The 14,023-nt window shown below is 38.4% G+C and overlaps 1 protein-coding gene across 1 annotated transcript in view; it reads right to left on the bottom strand.

Annotated features, from left to right (window-relative positions):
* TTLL7 (tubulin tyrosine ligase like 7) overlaps nt 1-14,023 on the bottom strand; it is a 128,529-nt gene that overhangs the window by 53,576 nt on the left and 60,930 nt on the right. The window contains exons 9-10 of the mRNA XM_036445638.2: nt 11,045-11,203; nt 5,845-5,939 (exon numbers count right to left, since the gene is read on the bottom strand). Coding sequence (XP_036301531.1) covers nt 5,845-5,939; nt 11,045-11,203 — 254 coding nt within the window. The remainder of the gene's footprint in view (nt 1-5,844; nt 5,940-11,044; nt 11,204-14,023) is intronic.

Genomic DNA, 14,023 nt, shown 5'->3' with positions numbered 1-14,023 from the left:
GGCAGGGGAAAGAACAAAAAGTGATCATATTGATGAGAGAGGCAAAGACCAGATCAAATGCTGTTTTGTATACAATCTAAAGATCAAAGCTGCTTTGATGCAATGTTTAAACTTTATCTGATAGAGTAGAAACAACGTGATCAGAATATCAGAGTTTATAAATATCTTTTCAAATGTTGGAATTCCTCGCCGACCTACTGTGGTTCAGTGGTTGAGTATCAACCCATCACCAAGAAGCCACTGGTTCTATTTCCGGTCAAGACACTTGCCCACGGTTGTGGGCTGGATCCCCAGCAGAAGGCATCAGGAGGCAGCCAATCAATGTTGATCGAAGTCAATGTTTCTCTCTCATCGTTGTTTCTCTCTCTCTCCCTTTGCATCCCTCTCTCTCTCTAAAAACATTTTTTAATGTTGGCATTTCTCAGGACTCTGCCAGGATCCCCTTTATTTCTCAATATGTACACTCTATGTGCTTTCATCCATTAGACCCAACAGCAATCTGTACATGGCTGTCAGTCAAACAGACATCTCTATCTCCCAGGGATGTCAGATTTCCCAGTTAACAATTCTGCCTAGGGTCTCAGAGAACCTCAAAATTAACATGTTTAAAACTGAACTATCTCTCTCTACCTTCCCCCATCGCTCCTCTCAATCTGTTTCTTACTTAAAATTTTTATCTAAATCAGTACTGTATTGTCAAACAAGTTGTCTAAGCTAGAAACCCAGGAATCATGGGACACACTGAATTCCTAGTCCCTATTGCAGTAGTAGTTAACACTTGTCAAATGACTTGCAGAGCAACAGAACGGAGGCTGAAAAATGGGTGGGGTTAGCACTAGAAGAAGGAAGAAAGCCAGTAAAATAATCCAGGAGAGAAATGAGAAGTCATTAAACTTAGTGAAACTAAGAAATTAAATGGTAGTCATACCTTGTACAGGATTAAGTTGATTCATTATAAAGGAAGAAGCTAATGATAACTCCCAACTTTCTAGCCTGAATATTTATATGGATGGTTTTATCATTAACTAGCAAAGCAAAGCAAGATGCAAAACTAGGTTTGAGTGATTATCATTGTAAGTACTTTTCTATGAGCATATGGTTTCCCTTTTAATAACAGCCACTTAAAGAGAAAAAATTTTACTCATTTTTTATCTCCAACTTCTAGCACAATATAAGCTAAGAATGTACATTAAATATATGAAAAGATTTTCTTTTGTAAGTTGAAGGTAATTGACATCATTAGCAGAAGAAAAGAGAGAAACCCAGCGAGACAAATATAATTGAAGGAGAAGGTAATGAAACTTCTGATCATATTGAATTTAAAGTGTCATCAGGACATTCACCCATTCATTTATTTACTTACTTCTTTATTAGTTCACTCATTCATTACAAATTAACTGAGCCTCTATTAGACTAGAAACATCGAGCGTAAATGCTCAGCAGAGATCTGCAAATGCAAGACCAGAGCCCAAGAGAGGACAGAGCTGTTGAGAGGAACCCTAATCTGTACCTCAATACAGGTGTAGAACTGGGACTCCAGTGTCTGACTCACAAAAGATGCCACAAAAATGAATGAGACTGACACAGAGGAAAAGAGGTCTGAGGCAAGAATACAGTGAGAAAATGACAAGTAAAGAGACATAAATGAAATCTTAGAAGACAGAGAAATGCTCAAAGTTAAGTGAATTCAGAAAATAGAGTGTCAAAGAGGCCAATGAGAATTAATTTTCAAGGGCAGAGTAGCATGAAATGCTGTGTACACCATGCACATGTAGCCTGTGAACTAATCATAAATAAGGGTCAGGTAATCTAATGTAACCTAATTCAATCTAAATTAAACTAATAAACAGTACAGTATTTCAGACTTACAGAACTCATGAGACTATAATTATCTTTTCTAGACTCAATGATTCTAATATAATTCTCATGGAAGAAAAATGATTCTTCTTATCAACACACCAATACCCTCACTATACAAGATTGCCTTTTCCTTTTATTACTAAAAAAGCATCTTTAAAAATATATATTTTTAATTGATTTTTACGGAGAAGAAGGGAAAGGGAAAGAGAGTTAGAAACATCAATGAGAGAGAAACATTGATCAGTTGCCTCCTGCACACCCCCTACCAGGGATGTGCCCACAACAAAGGTACATGCCCTTGACCGGAATCAAACCTGGGACTCCTCAGTCCATAGGCTGATGCTCTATCCACTGAGCCAAACCAGTTAGAGCAAAAATATCACCTTTTTTACTTATTACTATTTTACTGTTTACCTTTGCTTATTATTTTTTCTCTTGTTCTTCATATAGTCCCTTTTGTACTCTCTTGTCTCTGAAGACCCCATGCCAAATGTTTCAGAAAATTATTTGAATCTGAACTCAAATTACATTGTGCCATCCAAGTACAAAGGGGATCAATTCTGACCCATTAGTATGAGGTTCAGTATTCTCAGGGGCTGTGATACATACTCTGAGCTACATACACACTTTTGGATTTTCTTGAGACTGAAAGATACATTTACACTATGAATTTTGGGGTACATGTGGAGCCATACTATAAGCAAAGCATCCTTCTAGGAATTGTGGCTGGCAGGGGGGTGCAGTTGGGGGTGACCAGGCTGGTAGGTGGAAACAGTTGGGGGTGATTAGACTGGGGGGGAGGGGCAGTGAGGGGCAACTAGGCTGACAGGGGGATTGGGCCTAAACTGGCAGTCGGACATCCCCTGAGGGGTCCTGGATTGGAGAGAGTGCAGACTGGGCTGAGTGGATTTGAGTGGATCTCCCCCACCCCTGTGCACAAATTTCGTGCACCAGGCCTCTAGTATTTAATAGACAATAATTTTTCTAGTGTTCTCAGCTCCTGCTTATTTCCACTAGAGGCCTGGAGGGAGGACATCCCACGGCCCAGCCTGCCTCCTCTCACAGTCTGGGAGTCCTCAGGGGCCAGAGGTGACCTGGCGATCAGGGAAAGGCAATGCCCCATCACACTTCTGCTGCTGCCACTACTGGCAGCGCAAACCTTGACCAGCCCCGGTTACCTTAGATTCAGGTGGCCCTAAGCAGCTGGACGGCTACCATCTGAGGCTTGCCTGCACCTTGGGCTGGCCCTGGGTGGCTGGGGGGGCTGAGGAGCCTAGAGGACTCTGGAGGCAGGCACATGGAGTGGCCAGGGCCGCCTGGGGATGGCCTAGCCTTGCTGCACTTCTTGTTGTTGTGGTACCACCATCTTTTAAGGTGGGGCAGTCAATTAGCATATTCCCTCCTTATTGGCTGTGAGAGCTGCCATCTTTGAAGGCAAGGCAGTCAATTAGCTTATTCCATCCTTGTTAGCTGTGGGTGCCATCATCTTTGAGGGCAGGGCAGTCAATTAGCATATTCCCTCCTTATTGGCTATGGCACTGCCAACTTTGAGGGTGGTGCGGTCAATTAGCATATTCCCTCCTTATTGGCTGTGGGTACCGCCATCTTTGTGATGGTGTGAGGGTCAATCAGCAGATTCCCTTTTTATTAGATAGGATGATGTGCCCATTGCAAACCTCGTCATAGAGAAATACAAGTCTAACATATGCCCAAGGAGCCCTCCATCTGGCTGGAGAGAAAAGGCACTGCTGTAACCTAAGCATATGCTCTAACTGTTATGAATTGAGCTAAATTCTCTTAGTGGAACAACATTAAGAAAATTAAGAAATATGAAGTCCAATTCTCCCTTAGTTTTAAGCCTAGAAATGTCTCACTGTTTCAATGTATATATCTCTTTTAAAAATACCAGAAACAGCCAAAACCAGTTTGGCTCAGTGGATAGAGCGTTGGCCTATGGACTGAAAGGTCCCAGGTTCAATTCTGGTCAAGGGTATGCACGTTGGTTGCGGGCACATCCACGGTAGGGGGTGTGCAGGAGGCAGCTGGTTGGTGTTTCTCTCTCATCAACATTTCTAGCTCTCTATCCCTCTCCCTTCCTCTTTGTGGAAAAATAAAATAAATAAATAAATAAATAAATAAATAAATAAATACCAAAAACACCCATAGTTAAGGTCCTGAATTGGAACCATAACTGGCAACATCAAAAGACATGCCAGAAAGAAAAAGAAAATTCAAGGCCTACTTATACAATAATAGTAAATGCCAAAAAAAAAAAAAAAAAAAAAAAAGTATAGGCATATTGCTTAAGCAATTCAAAATAATGATACCGTGTAAGCTAAATAAATAAAATAAAAATTATTTTCATTTCTTTTAACATATTTGAGATATCAGCAGAATTTAGGCAAATCGTTCTTTAATTGGCAAAAGAAGGAGTCATATGAACATTTTTGAACAAATTTATATGTCTATCTCTTTTTCTAATGATGCTTTCCAAGAAAGGTACTTTTCTATCAGGAATTTGCTAAGTGCTTAGAAACATTTAACATAAACAAATTGCATGGAAACATCCAACAGCTTCTTTAAAGCTCTTAAAATGACAAGTGGAATCAATTGAAATAATAAAACCTGTAAGATCAAAAAACCTTATAGATCCTTTAAGCCAACACTCTTAAGTGCTGTTTCAACCCTTATAATTGCAAATATTTCATTACTTCTTTGAGAAGTTCAGTTAAACTTCTAAAATATTTATTTCATGAGTAAAAAGCTTTCCAATATAATAGTGTTTTGAATATTTGACATCTATGATCATATACACTGCAACTTCTGGGTATATATATCCAAAGGAGTTGAAATTAGGATTCATAGCAATATCTGCACTCCCGTATATATTTCAGCATTAGTCACAATAGCCAAGACAATAGCAACCTAAATGCCCACCAGTGGATGAATGTATAAAGAAAATGTGGTGCATAATACAACAGAATCAGAATATTATTCATCCTTAACAACAACAAAAAGGGGGGGGGGAGAGTGGGGGAAATCTCTCAGATATTTTTTCAATGGGAAAGTTAAGCCTCACTTAACAACTGTCTTTCTTTTCTATTTACCCAAGTAGCAAGATATATTGGGAAGACCTCTAGATAGAAAGGCAGGAAATCAATGTTTGAGATGTTTTACTTTCTGAATAACCTCTCTGCTTCAGTTTCTTCTTATAAGATGAGGAAATAATCTAGAGCATTTCCTAAGGCAGTCTCCAATTCAACCTCATCTACACTAATAAAAGAGAGACATGCAGATTGACCGTCCCTCTACTATGCTCACCAGCCAATCAGAGAGAGTATGCAAATTAACTCAACAAAGATGGTGGTTGATTTGCATACACAGGTGCAGAGAAAAGACTGAAGACAGTGTAGAAGGAAGCCAAGTGCTGCAGAAGGGAGTGAAGCTGCGGAGAAGCAAGCAGGGTGGCAGAGAATGGAGGGAAGCCCGCTCCCTTATCTGCTTGGCTCCAGCCACGGAAAGCTCTATTCTTCCAGCAATAGGCCTGAGGAAGCCCTATTCTTGCAGGAATCTTCCTGTAACAGGTCTCTAGTATTCTATATTAAACTTGCTGATCCTTAGCTGCTTCTTAGTGAACGCACTGACCACAGGAGGGCAGCTCCTGCATTGAGCATCTGCCCCCTGTTGGTCAGTGCATGTCATAGCAACTGGTTTGTCTACTGTTTAATCAATTTGCATATTGGGCTTTTATTATATAGGATAAGTATAGAAATACTCTAACTTTACTGTAGGTTCAGACCCTTAAGTAAGGAGAAGAAAAACCTATGTGTTAGAGGAGATTAAAAATTCAAATTTACTTTGAAGAATGGAATCAAGAAATTCAAAATATAAAATACAAAAAATGTCAAGCCAATCCCATGTACAAATGAATGCTCTATGTCAGATGTCACAAAAACTTTCCAAAAGATGGAGGGAATACTTTACCTGATGTTGAGGAGCTTCAGTGCATTTAGCAGCACTCCCCTTTTTACGTCATAGTCTATTTTCTGATCAGTCCCAAAGCTCGGAGCTCGGTTGATCTAAAATTTACAAAGAAAACAATGAGAGTAGCCAAATGTGGGTAGGCAAAAAAATACGGGGTGTTCCCCCAAAATTGTATACATACTTTAACAGCTGATTGCTCAATTTTGAATGTGAAATGAATTTTAATAAAAACTGCCTTTATTAAAGCGGGTGTATGTATTTTGGGATGCCCTGTATTTAATCCATATTTGTTAATCTAATGTGGAATCCCCAACCAGTAGTAGGACTCTACAATAAACCTCAAAGCTCTGCCTGTAATCACCTGGTTACTACTGACAAGCCTCCCTTCCCCATCATCCTCAGCCAGGGCGTAAGGAATTGACTATCACCACCCCTTTCCCCTGTAGGCCTTGGCTCAGGATCTTCGGTCAGCAAATCTGCCTACCCCCTCCTCTCTACTCTCTTTAACCAAATTACCCCAGGCACTCTGAGTTTTAACTTCAGAGAAGTAAAAGTGACTCATCCTCCTATTGCTGACTAAAAAATAAACTTTGCTTCTACCTACCTGGATCAGACAAGATTCATCAATTTTCATTTCCAAAGGCACTGAGTACATATTACTCAGAAGATGTCATTAAGGGCAGCTGCAGACTAACCCCTGTGAACTTTCTAGCTATATAAGGACTCAAGGGAATAAATGAGCCATGTGTGGTTGTGATGTCATTTCCGACATCACTGCCAGGATTTCATTAGACAAAAAGCAAAACATAACTGTATGTACCCAGAAATCCATTAGATAATATACTCCCACTTCAGCAGCTGGAGTTTTTTGTCTTCATTGTTGTTATGAAAATGTAACTGGAACATCCCGTGTTTAAGAAAATTAAACACAGCTGAGTTCACAGCTGCAGGTTGGCTTCATGACCACCAGATGACCCCACAGGCTACCTAAAATCATATGCTACGGGACATAGACAAGGGCTGTGTGATACAAATCCATCACCAGGAAAGAGAAGGTAGTTGATGGCATGCATTTTACAAAAGCTGAACGAAAAAACACATTAAACTTAAATCATTCAGAAATACAAATGCCTCTAATTAGGAATGTGGCATGGGATCACTGCAGAAAAATTAGTAAATAAAGGCTAAATAAAAAAACAAAGATCACCTGTAACCTGACTACTTAGTGTATTGTTACTCATGAAATAAATGGTATTCCAGATATTTGTTATGCCTATTTATAATATTCATTTTCCCTTCTCAATGTCTATATTTAATTATATTATTTTACAATCCAAGTTTTCTTTTAACAATGTATCATGAAAATCTCCCATGCCAACATTTTGAGGAATGCACAATAGTCTTTTTATAGAGATACTAGAGGCCTGATGCATGAAATTCATGCAAGAGTAGGCTTTCCTTCCCCCGATTCCAGCACCGATTCCCTCCGGCACCTGGGACCCGGGTTTCTCTCATAGCCCCAGCTTCATCCAGAAGGTTGTCCAGAATGATGTTTGAAAGGAAGTCCAGTCTAATTAGCATATTATGCTTTTATTATTATAGATGCCAAACTTATTTCTCCTTTGCTAATTTCTGATTCAGAAGGTAATTAACATATTCCCATCTGTGTGTTGTGCTCTTAAGGGAAGGGAGTAGCTTGGCTGGCAATTGCAAGAACATCCATTTATTCCAGTGTTATTCAAGTGTTATCTCTTTTTTTAAAATATATTTTATTGGTTTTTTTATAGAGAGGAAGGGAGAGAGATAGAGAGCTAGAAATGTTGATGAGAGAGAAACATCGACCAGCTGCCTCTTGCTGGGGATGTGCCTGCAACCAATGTACATGCCCTTGACCAGAATCGAACCTGGGACCTTTCAGTCCGCAGACCGACGCTCTACAGCTGAGCCAAACCGGTTTCTGCCAAGTGTTATCTCTTAAACATGCAGAGAAAGGATAATGTCTTTTATATGAAAAATGTTTCAACCATTCCATAGTAACTCAAATCTCTAGAATTTATAATACAGTGATAGTTCTGCTATTATATATAAGTAACTGATTATAAAATTAACCAAATATTTAGGTTATTAATTGACCCACTGAAATGTTATCTGTATAGAATCTCTTAGGAGTTCCATTCTAAAACTGTATCCTGGAATTCTGCCAGGCATCTCCCTCCTGCAGGAAGGTAATTTGGAACAGTACAATCTCAGACTCCTCTCTCTTATCTATTTCAAAGTCTCTCCCCTGCTATCACATAAAAGAAACTGGTCGATGAAGAAATATAACCAATTAAACTAATAACATGAAAAGGTTAAACAGAACAAAACACCTTTTGTTCAATTAACATCTTGGATTTTTAAAATTTTTATGAGAATGGTACAGAAAAAAATAAATAAATAAGAGAAGAACCGCAAACAGCTCACAGAAAAAACTCTGAAAATTGGGTTTCATACAGCCAAAATTCTACTTTGTAATGTTGATGGCTTCTCTAGTTCTCATTGCCTGAATTCTAAAACAGACAAAACCTAGCCAATGGCATAGTCTTAAAATTCAGCAATTTGTAAAAAAGATGCAAAAATAAAAATTATTAGAAAGCAAATTAAATTAGTATCATTTGTTAGCTATCCAAATCATACTTATATTAACAAAACAAGCACAATCGTTTCATGCACATATAAAAATATCCAGAATAGGTTCTGTGCTCCTAAATTAGTGCTTCTCCCCACACCACCCCCATTTCTCCAAACCCCAACCCCTATCCCACCTTCTAAATACCCTGTTCAGGTGTTCTCTCTTTTGCAAAGATTGTTTTAACTCTCAATACACACATGAACACAGAGAGGTTAATCAGTTTATTGTTTGTTCTGGAACCCTGCTTCCACTTATACCTACAACCATTACCATAAAATACATATCTGAGTCCCCACATATGTTTTGTCTTATTCTTCTGGTATCTCTACCACCTGGCAAAATGACTTATTAAAATTAATTCAAGGCCCTGCTGGCATAACTCAGAGGTTGAGCATTGACCTATAAACCAGGAAGACCTGGTTTAATTCCCACCAGGGCACATGCCTGGGTTGCAGGTTCAATGCCCACGGTGGGGCATGCAAGAGGCAGCTGAAAACATTGATGTTTCTATCTCTCTCTCTCCCTCTCCCTTCTTCTTTAAAATCAATTTAAAATATTTTTAAAAGAAATTAATTCAAGGATATTTAAAATATGAGTATTCATATCCACCCAAATTCAATTTTTTTCCCTAAAAATGTTTTCTAAGCTTGAAAATTTCTGCAGTTTGCCTCTACAAATCATTACTGGCAATTATTCCAGTGAACTAAAAGTTACCGTATCACATTCTCAGAAGCACCTTCTTCTTTGCTCCACTGGATGGTGCCAAAAGGTTTTTAACTACATATTAGAACCACTATCATTACAGAGGAAAATACAAACAAACAAAATCTACATAAGGTTCTTTTCATTATTTTAATATAATTAAATGTTCATTCTCCACAGCTGTTAGTTTTGTTTTGCTTTGGAGTTTTTTAATGGTTCTGATTAATCCAGAAATTATGAAAAAAAATGAATAGAAAATGAAAACATGTTAATGCAAACAATGGCATTTAGCCGTTGGTTATTGTGGAATGTTGTAATGGTTCTTATTGATGTGAAAATGAAGGAAAGAATAAAGTAGAAGAAACATTAATGCAAACAATGATATTTTGAGCCTTAAAAACAAAAAACAAAAACGGAATTCTACCATTCAATCAATTCTGGTTTGCCCAGCTAAGTTCCAATCAGGCCACTGCTTTTAAAAACTGTAAATGTCTATAAAGTCATTCATCCCTGCTCTCCTTGCAGTTGTAACTCCTGCATGTGCCTTCCCTTCTTCCCCACCCATAAGGATAGAAGACAAGCAGCAGGGATAAAAAAAAATACAGCTGACAAAACAATAACCCTAGGACAGTGTCAGGCCTCGGTACACTAGACGTGGTGCAGTCATGTGCTTTGATATCCAATGGAGGGAGCTAAAGGATAAGCAACCTTCCTCATATTCATCTTATTTCTAGGACCTGAGCAGGAGCAAAACTGTGATTGGAAATACACATATTATTTGCTCATAGTGCATTCAGTACACACAGGAAACCACTGGCCCCCAAATTAGAAAAGCATTCTTCCCTAAGAATACTATTTTGAATGTTTTTATCTCATCTATCACCCATTCAATTTTCTTTTGCAAGCCTTGATATTAAAGATGTAACTGCAAACTTCTAAAGCATTAACAAAAAAGAGAGAGATAATCAAACTTAAACTGAAAGGTAATTGCTGCTGATATATTTTACCAGAATATATCCCTCAAAAATATAACTAATCTTGTAAGCATTAAGTGTTTAGAAACGTGCTATTTTCCTGATAAAGTTTCCTACATGTGGTACTTTGTGACCATACACTCTGCAACCTAAGGTTTCTTCTGAATATATTATAAATTAAGACTGGAAGAAAAGGTATAAAAAAATCTTTAAAAGAGATCACTTTTATTTTTTCCTGTATATTATAGTATTCTGTTTTCCAGATGTTGAGTGACCTTTTATAAATAAAAGGAATGACAACTCTGCCCATAGCAGGGACTTGCAGAAAGCCCAAAGGCACACAGCTGACGGACTGGACATGAGGGAACCCCAGGTACGAGACATGGCCAGAAAGGAACATTCAAGCCACCCGGGGGTCAGGATTAATGAACCCACTGGAGCATCTCTCTTGGAGTGCATAAGGGGAGACACACTGCGGACAGAGAGGCTGTGGTCCCGAGGCCCAGGCGCCCACACAGAGAGAGGAAAGACAGCACCCACATGTCATGAAGTGGCGAAGCCCTGAGGCTGAGAAAATATTGGAGGAAGTAGATTTAAAAAATCAGTAAAAGTAGATCCACACATATATTCAAAATTTCTGGCCTACAAGTTCAATACTAATTTGGGAAAAGTAATATCAAACACATATTGATCCTTTCTTAGAACTGTTCTGTTCCATGAATTTTCATTCTCTTTCCTCCCACACACTCCATTCGGGCCTCTTTCTGCTCAATGAGACAACACTGCCAAGTACACATTTAAAAACATATGGTTTAATACACAGAGATAACATCTCTTCTTAAAAGTGCCTTACCTCCAGAAGCCACGGCTTTAGCTTTCGGTCCAACAAAATGTCAAATCCCAGGACTTCAAAGCAGACACTTTCACTCCCCGGAGGCTGCCCAGGTCTGCACATCCGGTAAGCATGCAGGACATGAGGCTCTGCCACAATGAGAGTCTTAACAACCAATTCCTACAAGCACAGATTTTTAAAAGGTGAAAATGCCTTATTTCTTCCTCATTTACACATGTGGCAATGGTTCTCAACCTTTCTAATGCTGTGACCCTTTAATACAGTTCCTCATGTGGTGGTGACCCCCAAGCATAAAATTATTTTTGTTGCTACTTCATCACTGTAATTTTGCTACTATTAATGAATCATAATGTAAATATCTGTGTTTTCTGATGGTCAAAGGCGACTCTGCTAGCGGTTCTCAACCTGTGGGTTACAACCCATAGGTAGAGAACAGCTGCTGTAGAGCCTAAGACCATCAGAAAACACAGATATTTACATTATGATTCATAAGAGTAGCAAAATTACAGTTATGAAGTAGCAACAAAAATAATTTTATGGTTGAGGGTCACCACCACATGAGGAACTGTATTAAAGCGTCGCGGCATTAGAAAGATTGAGAACCACTGCTAAGGTCTGGACTTACAAACTAGCCCTGGGGCATCTAGCCCCTCCATTGCCCTGACTTCCCTCCATCCAACTCTTCCTGGTCCTGCTAAGCTCCCGCCACACTTGTCTCCTTTGAGATCATCCCAGTAACTGTTCCCTCTGCTTGGGACATTCTTCTCCCCCTATGCCTATGTCTAGATCCTTGATATTCAGAGCAGCTTTCTCTGACCTGGAATCAGAACTGCCACCCAACATCCCTTCCTGCATAACTTTGCAGCACAGAACCAGCCGATGGTTCCCTTGTTTTGTTAGAGCAGGGTCCTTGTGTGTCTGGTTTACAGCCCCATTGCAGTGCCTACCATAGTACCTCACATTTAATAGATGCTCAAAAACGTTTGTGAACAAATGAGTAAACTATTTCACAAACGACATGACAGGCCATCCACTTGGACATCGGCTGGAAAGAGCGAGGAGAGAATCCCGGAGAGCTGGGTTTCTTTGTGCAGTGATGCAATACTGCCAGTGAGTGAGCTGGCTGTCATCATTGCTGTGAGGACACAGAATATGATGGGGCTGAGTTATTGATGCCAATAGAGCAAAAAGTTGTTGAACTGAAGTTGGAGAACAAGCTATGAATTGTTGAAAAGCTGTCCCGCTGGTTTTTGCTTAGACTATATTGTCTTTGGAACTGGCTCTCCACAGGTACTGTTGCCAAATGTAAACTAGCAATAGCAATAATATTGTACCTGCTGCAGAAGACTGACGAAAGGACAAAGTGAGACTCCAGGTGAAACTCATGGTGTAGCGACCAAAGCACATTAACCTGAACTAAGTGTTAGCAGCTTAACTAAAACTACTGTTACAGTTATTCTATTATTCCACTAGAAGTCCATAACGTCAGGTCAGACACAAAATCCCACTACCTGCTGGGCACAATATTTAATGATATGGGAGAAGAAAATGGAAGACAGAAATTAATCTCACTGATACCCAGAATCTCAACCCAGCTGCTATCTGGAAGTAAGAGTCAGAGATACCATGAGGTTGTTTTCAGAAAATTGTATTCAAAATAACAAATTAAAGGTAACGCCAAAGAATTTAAAGATAAAAGACAAAAAGCACTCCATATAAATCTTTGGAGATATTACTAAAACTACTGGAGGGTAAAAAAAAAAAAAAAAAGCTAAAACCTTGGCTATTAAGTGTCTGGTAGAACAAGACAGTGGGGAGAATTAATAGACCTTCTTACCAATCTCTCCTTTTTTCAATATAAAAAAAAAACAAAAACACATTTTTAGAAACATAAAGGCAAGCTTGCAGGTATATGTGAAATCAGGAGTGATATAACCAAGCACAAATCAAATTTCACCAATTCTTTCCTGTGTCATTGCTTTGAAATATGATTTGTAGACTTTACACAAAATATACAAAAAGGCGGCGTTCAGTAAAGATGGTTTTATGAATGATTACAATCATTTTTAATCTGATTTTCTGTTGATTTTCTACTCATTATTAAGTGGCACAAAAACACATTTCTTTGCTTCATAGAAGGTATTGCTAGTTTTTAGATACAGGCAGTTACTTTTATTACCCCCAAAAGAGAGGTAATTTTTTAAAAGCCTTAAGTTAAATTCATAAAATTTATAAACTATAACATAAAGATAAAAAATCTACTACATTCTGCCTTTTCCACCTCCTCCTAACATTCTTTTTATAAAATAGTATTTTGTTGACACCTTAAACAAAGAGATCTATATAAAGTACATGTAATTCTGAATAAAGACAAAATTTTAAATAACTAAATAAATGCAGACGATCTGACAAGATAAATGTAAGAAATGTACTTGGAAAAGTTAATAATTTATTAAGTGTTAAGTAAATAATAGACTCACATTGGTCATGTGTACATCATATCTGAAAGCTATACTATAGGCTTTCACAGAAAAGTCAATTGCCTAACCTACTAATAATATTAGCCTTCTATACCTTCTCCAAATTTAATCATGAGGGAAAAGTACCACTTACAAGCTCATGATACTCACTTTTCTCTGATTGATTCTCTCTATACATACTTCACCAAGGCAGCCCAACAGGTGCCACCTTTTCACAAAGATATTCCCATTTGGACATGAAATATTTGGTAAAGAAAAAAGAATATCAGAGGGGATATAAAGTTTCCTTGGTCTCACTATGCTAATCATCAAATAGCCCACTCATTAAATCATCCAGTTAATATAATGTATGATCTTCCATCAAAGAGCTACTGCCCCAAAATAAACTTCTCAAGTCTGATTCTTCTGATCCACACTGGTAATAAATCTATCATTAGAACATTTTTTTGTTCTGGTCATTCCACCATAACAGTCGCTTAGGCTTTTATTATATATATTA

The sequence above is a fragment of the Pipistrellus kuhlii genome, unplaced genomic scaffold (assembly GCF_014108245.1).
Source record: "Pipistrellus kuhlii isolate mPipKuh1 unplaced genomic scaffold, mPipKuh1.p scaffold_m20_p_2, whole genome shotgun sequence".
NCBI classification, from domain to species: domain Eukaryota; kingdom Metazoa; phylum Chordata; class Mammalia; order Chiroptera; family Vespertilionidae; genus Pipistrellus; species Pipistrellus kuhlii.
This window is presented reverse-complemented; position numbering and strand designations above follow the sequence as displayed.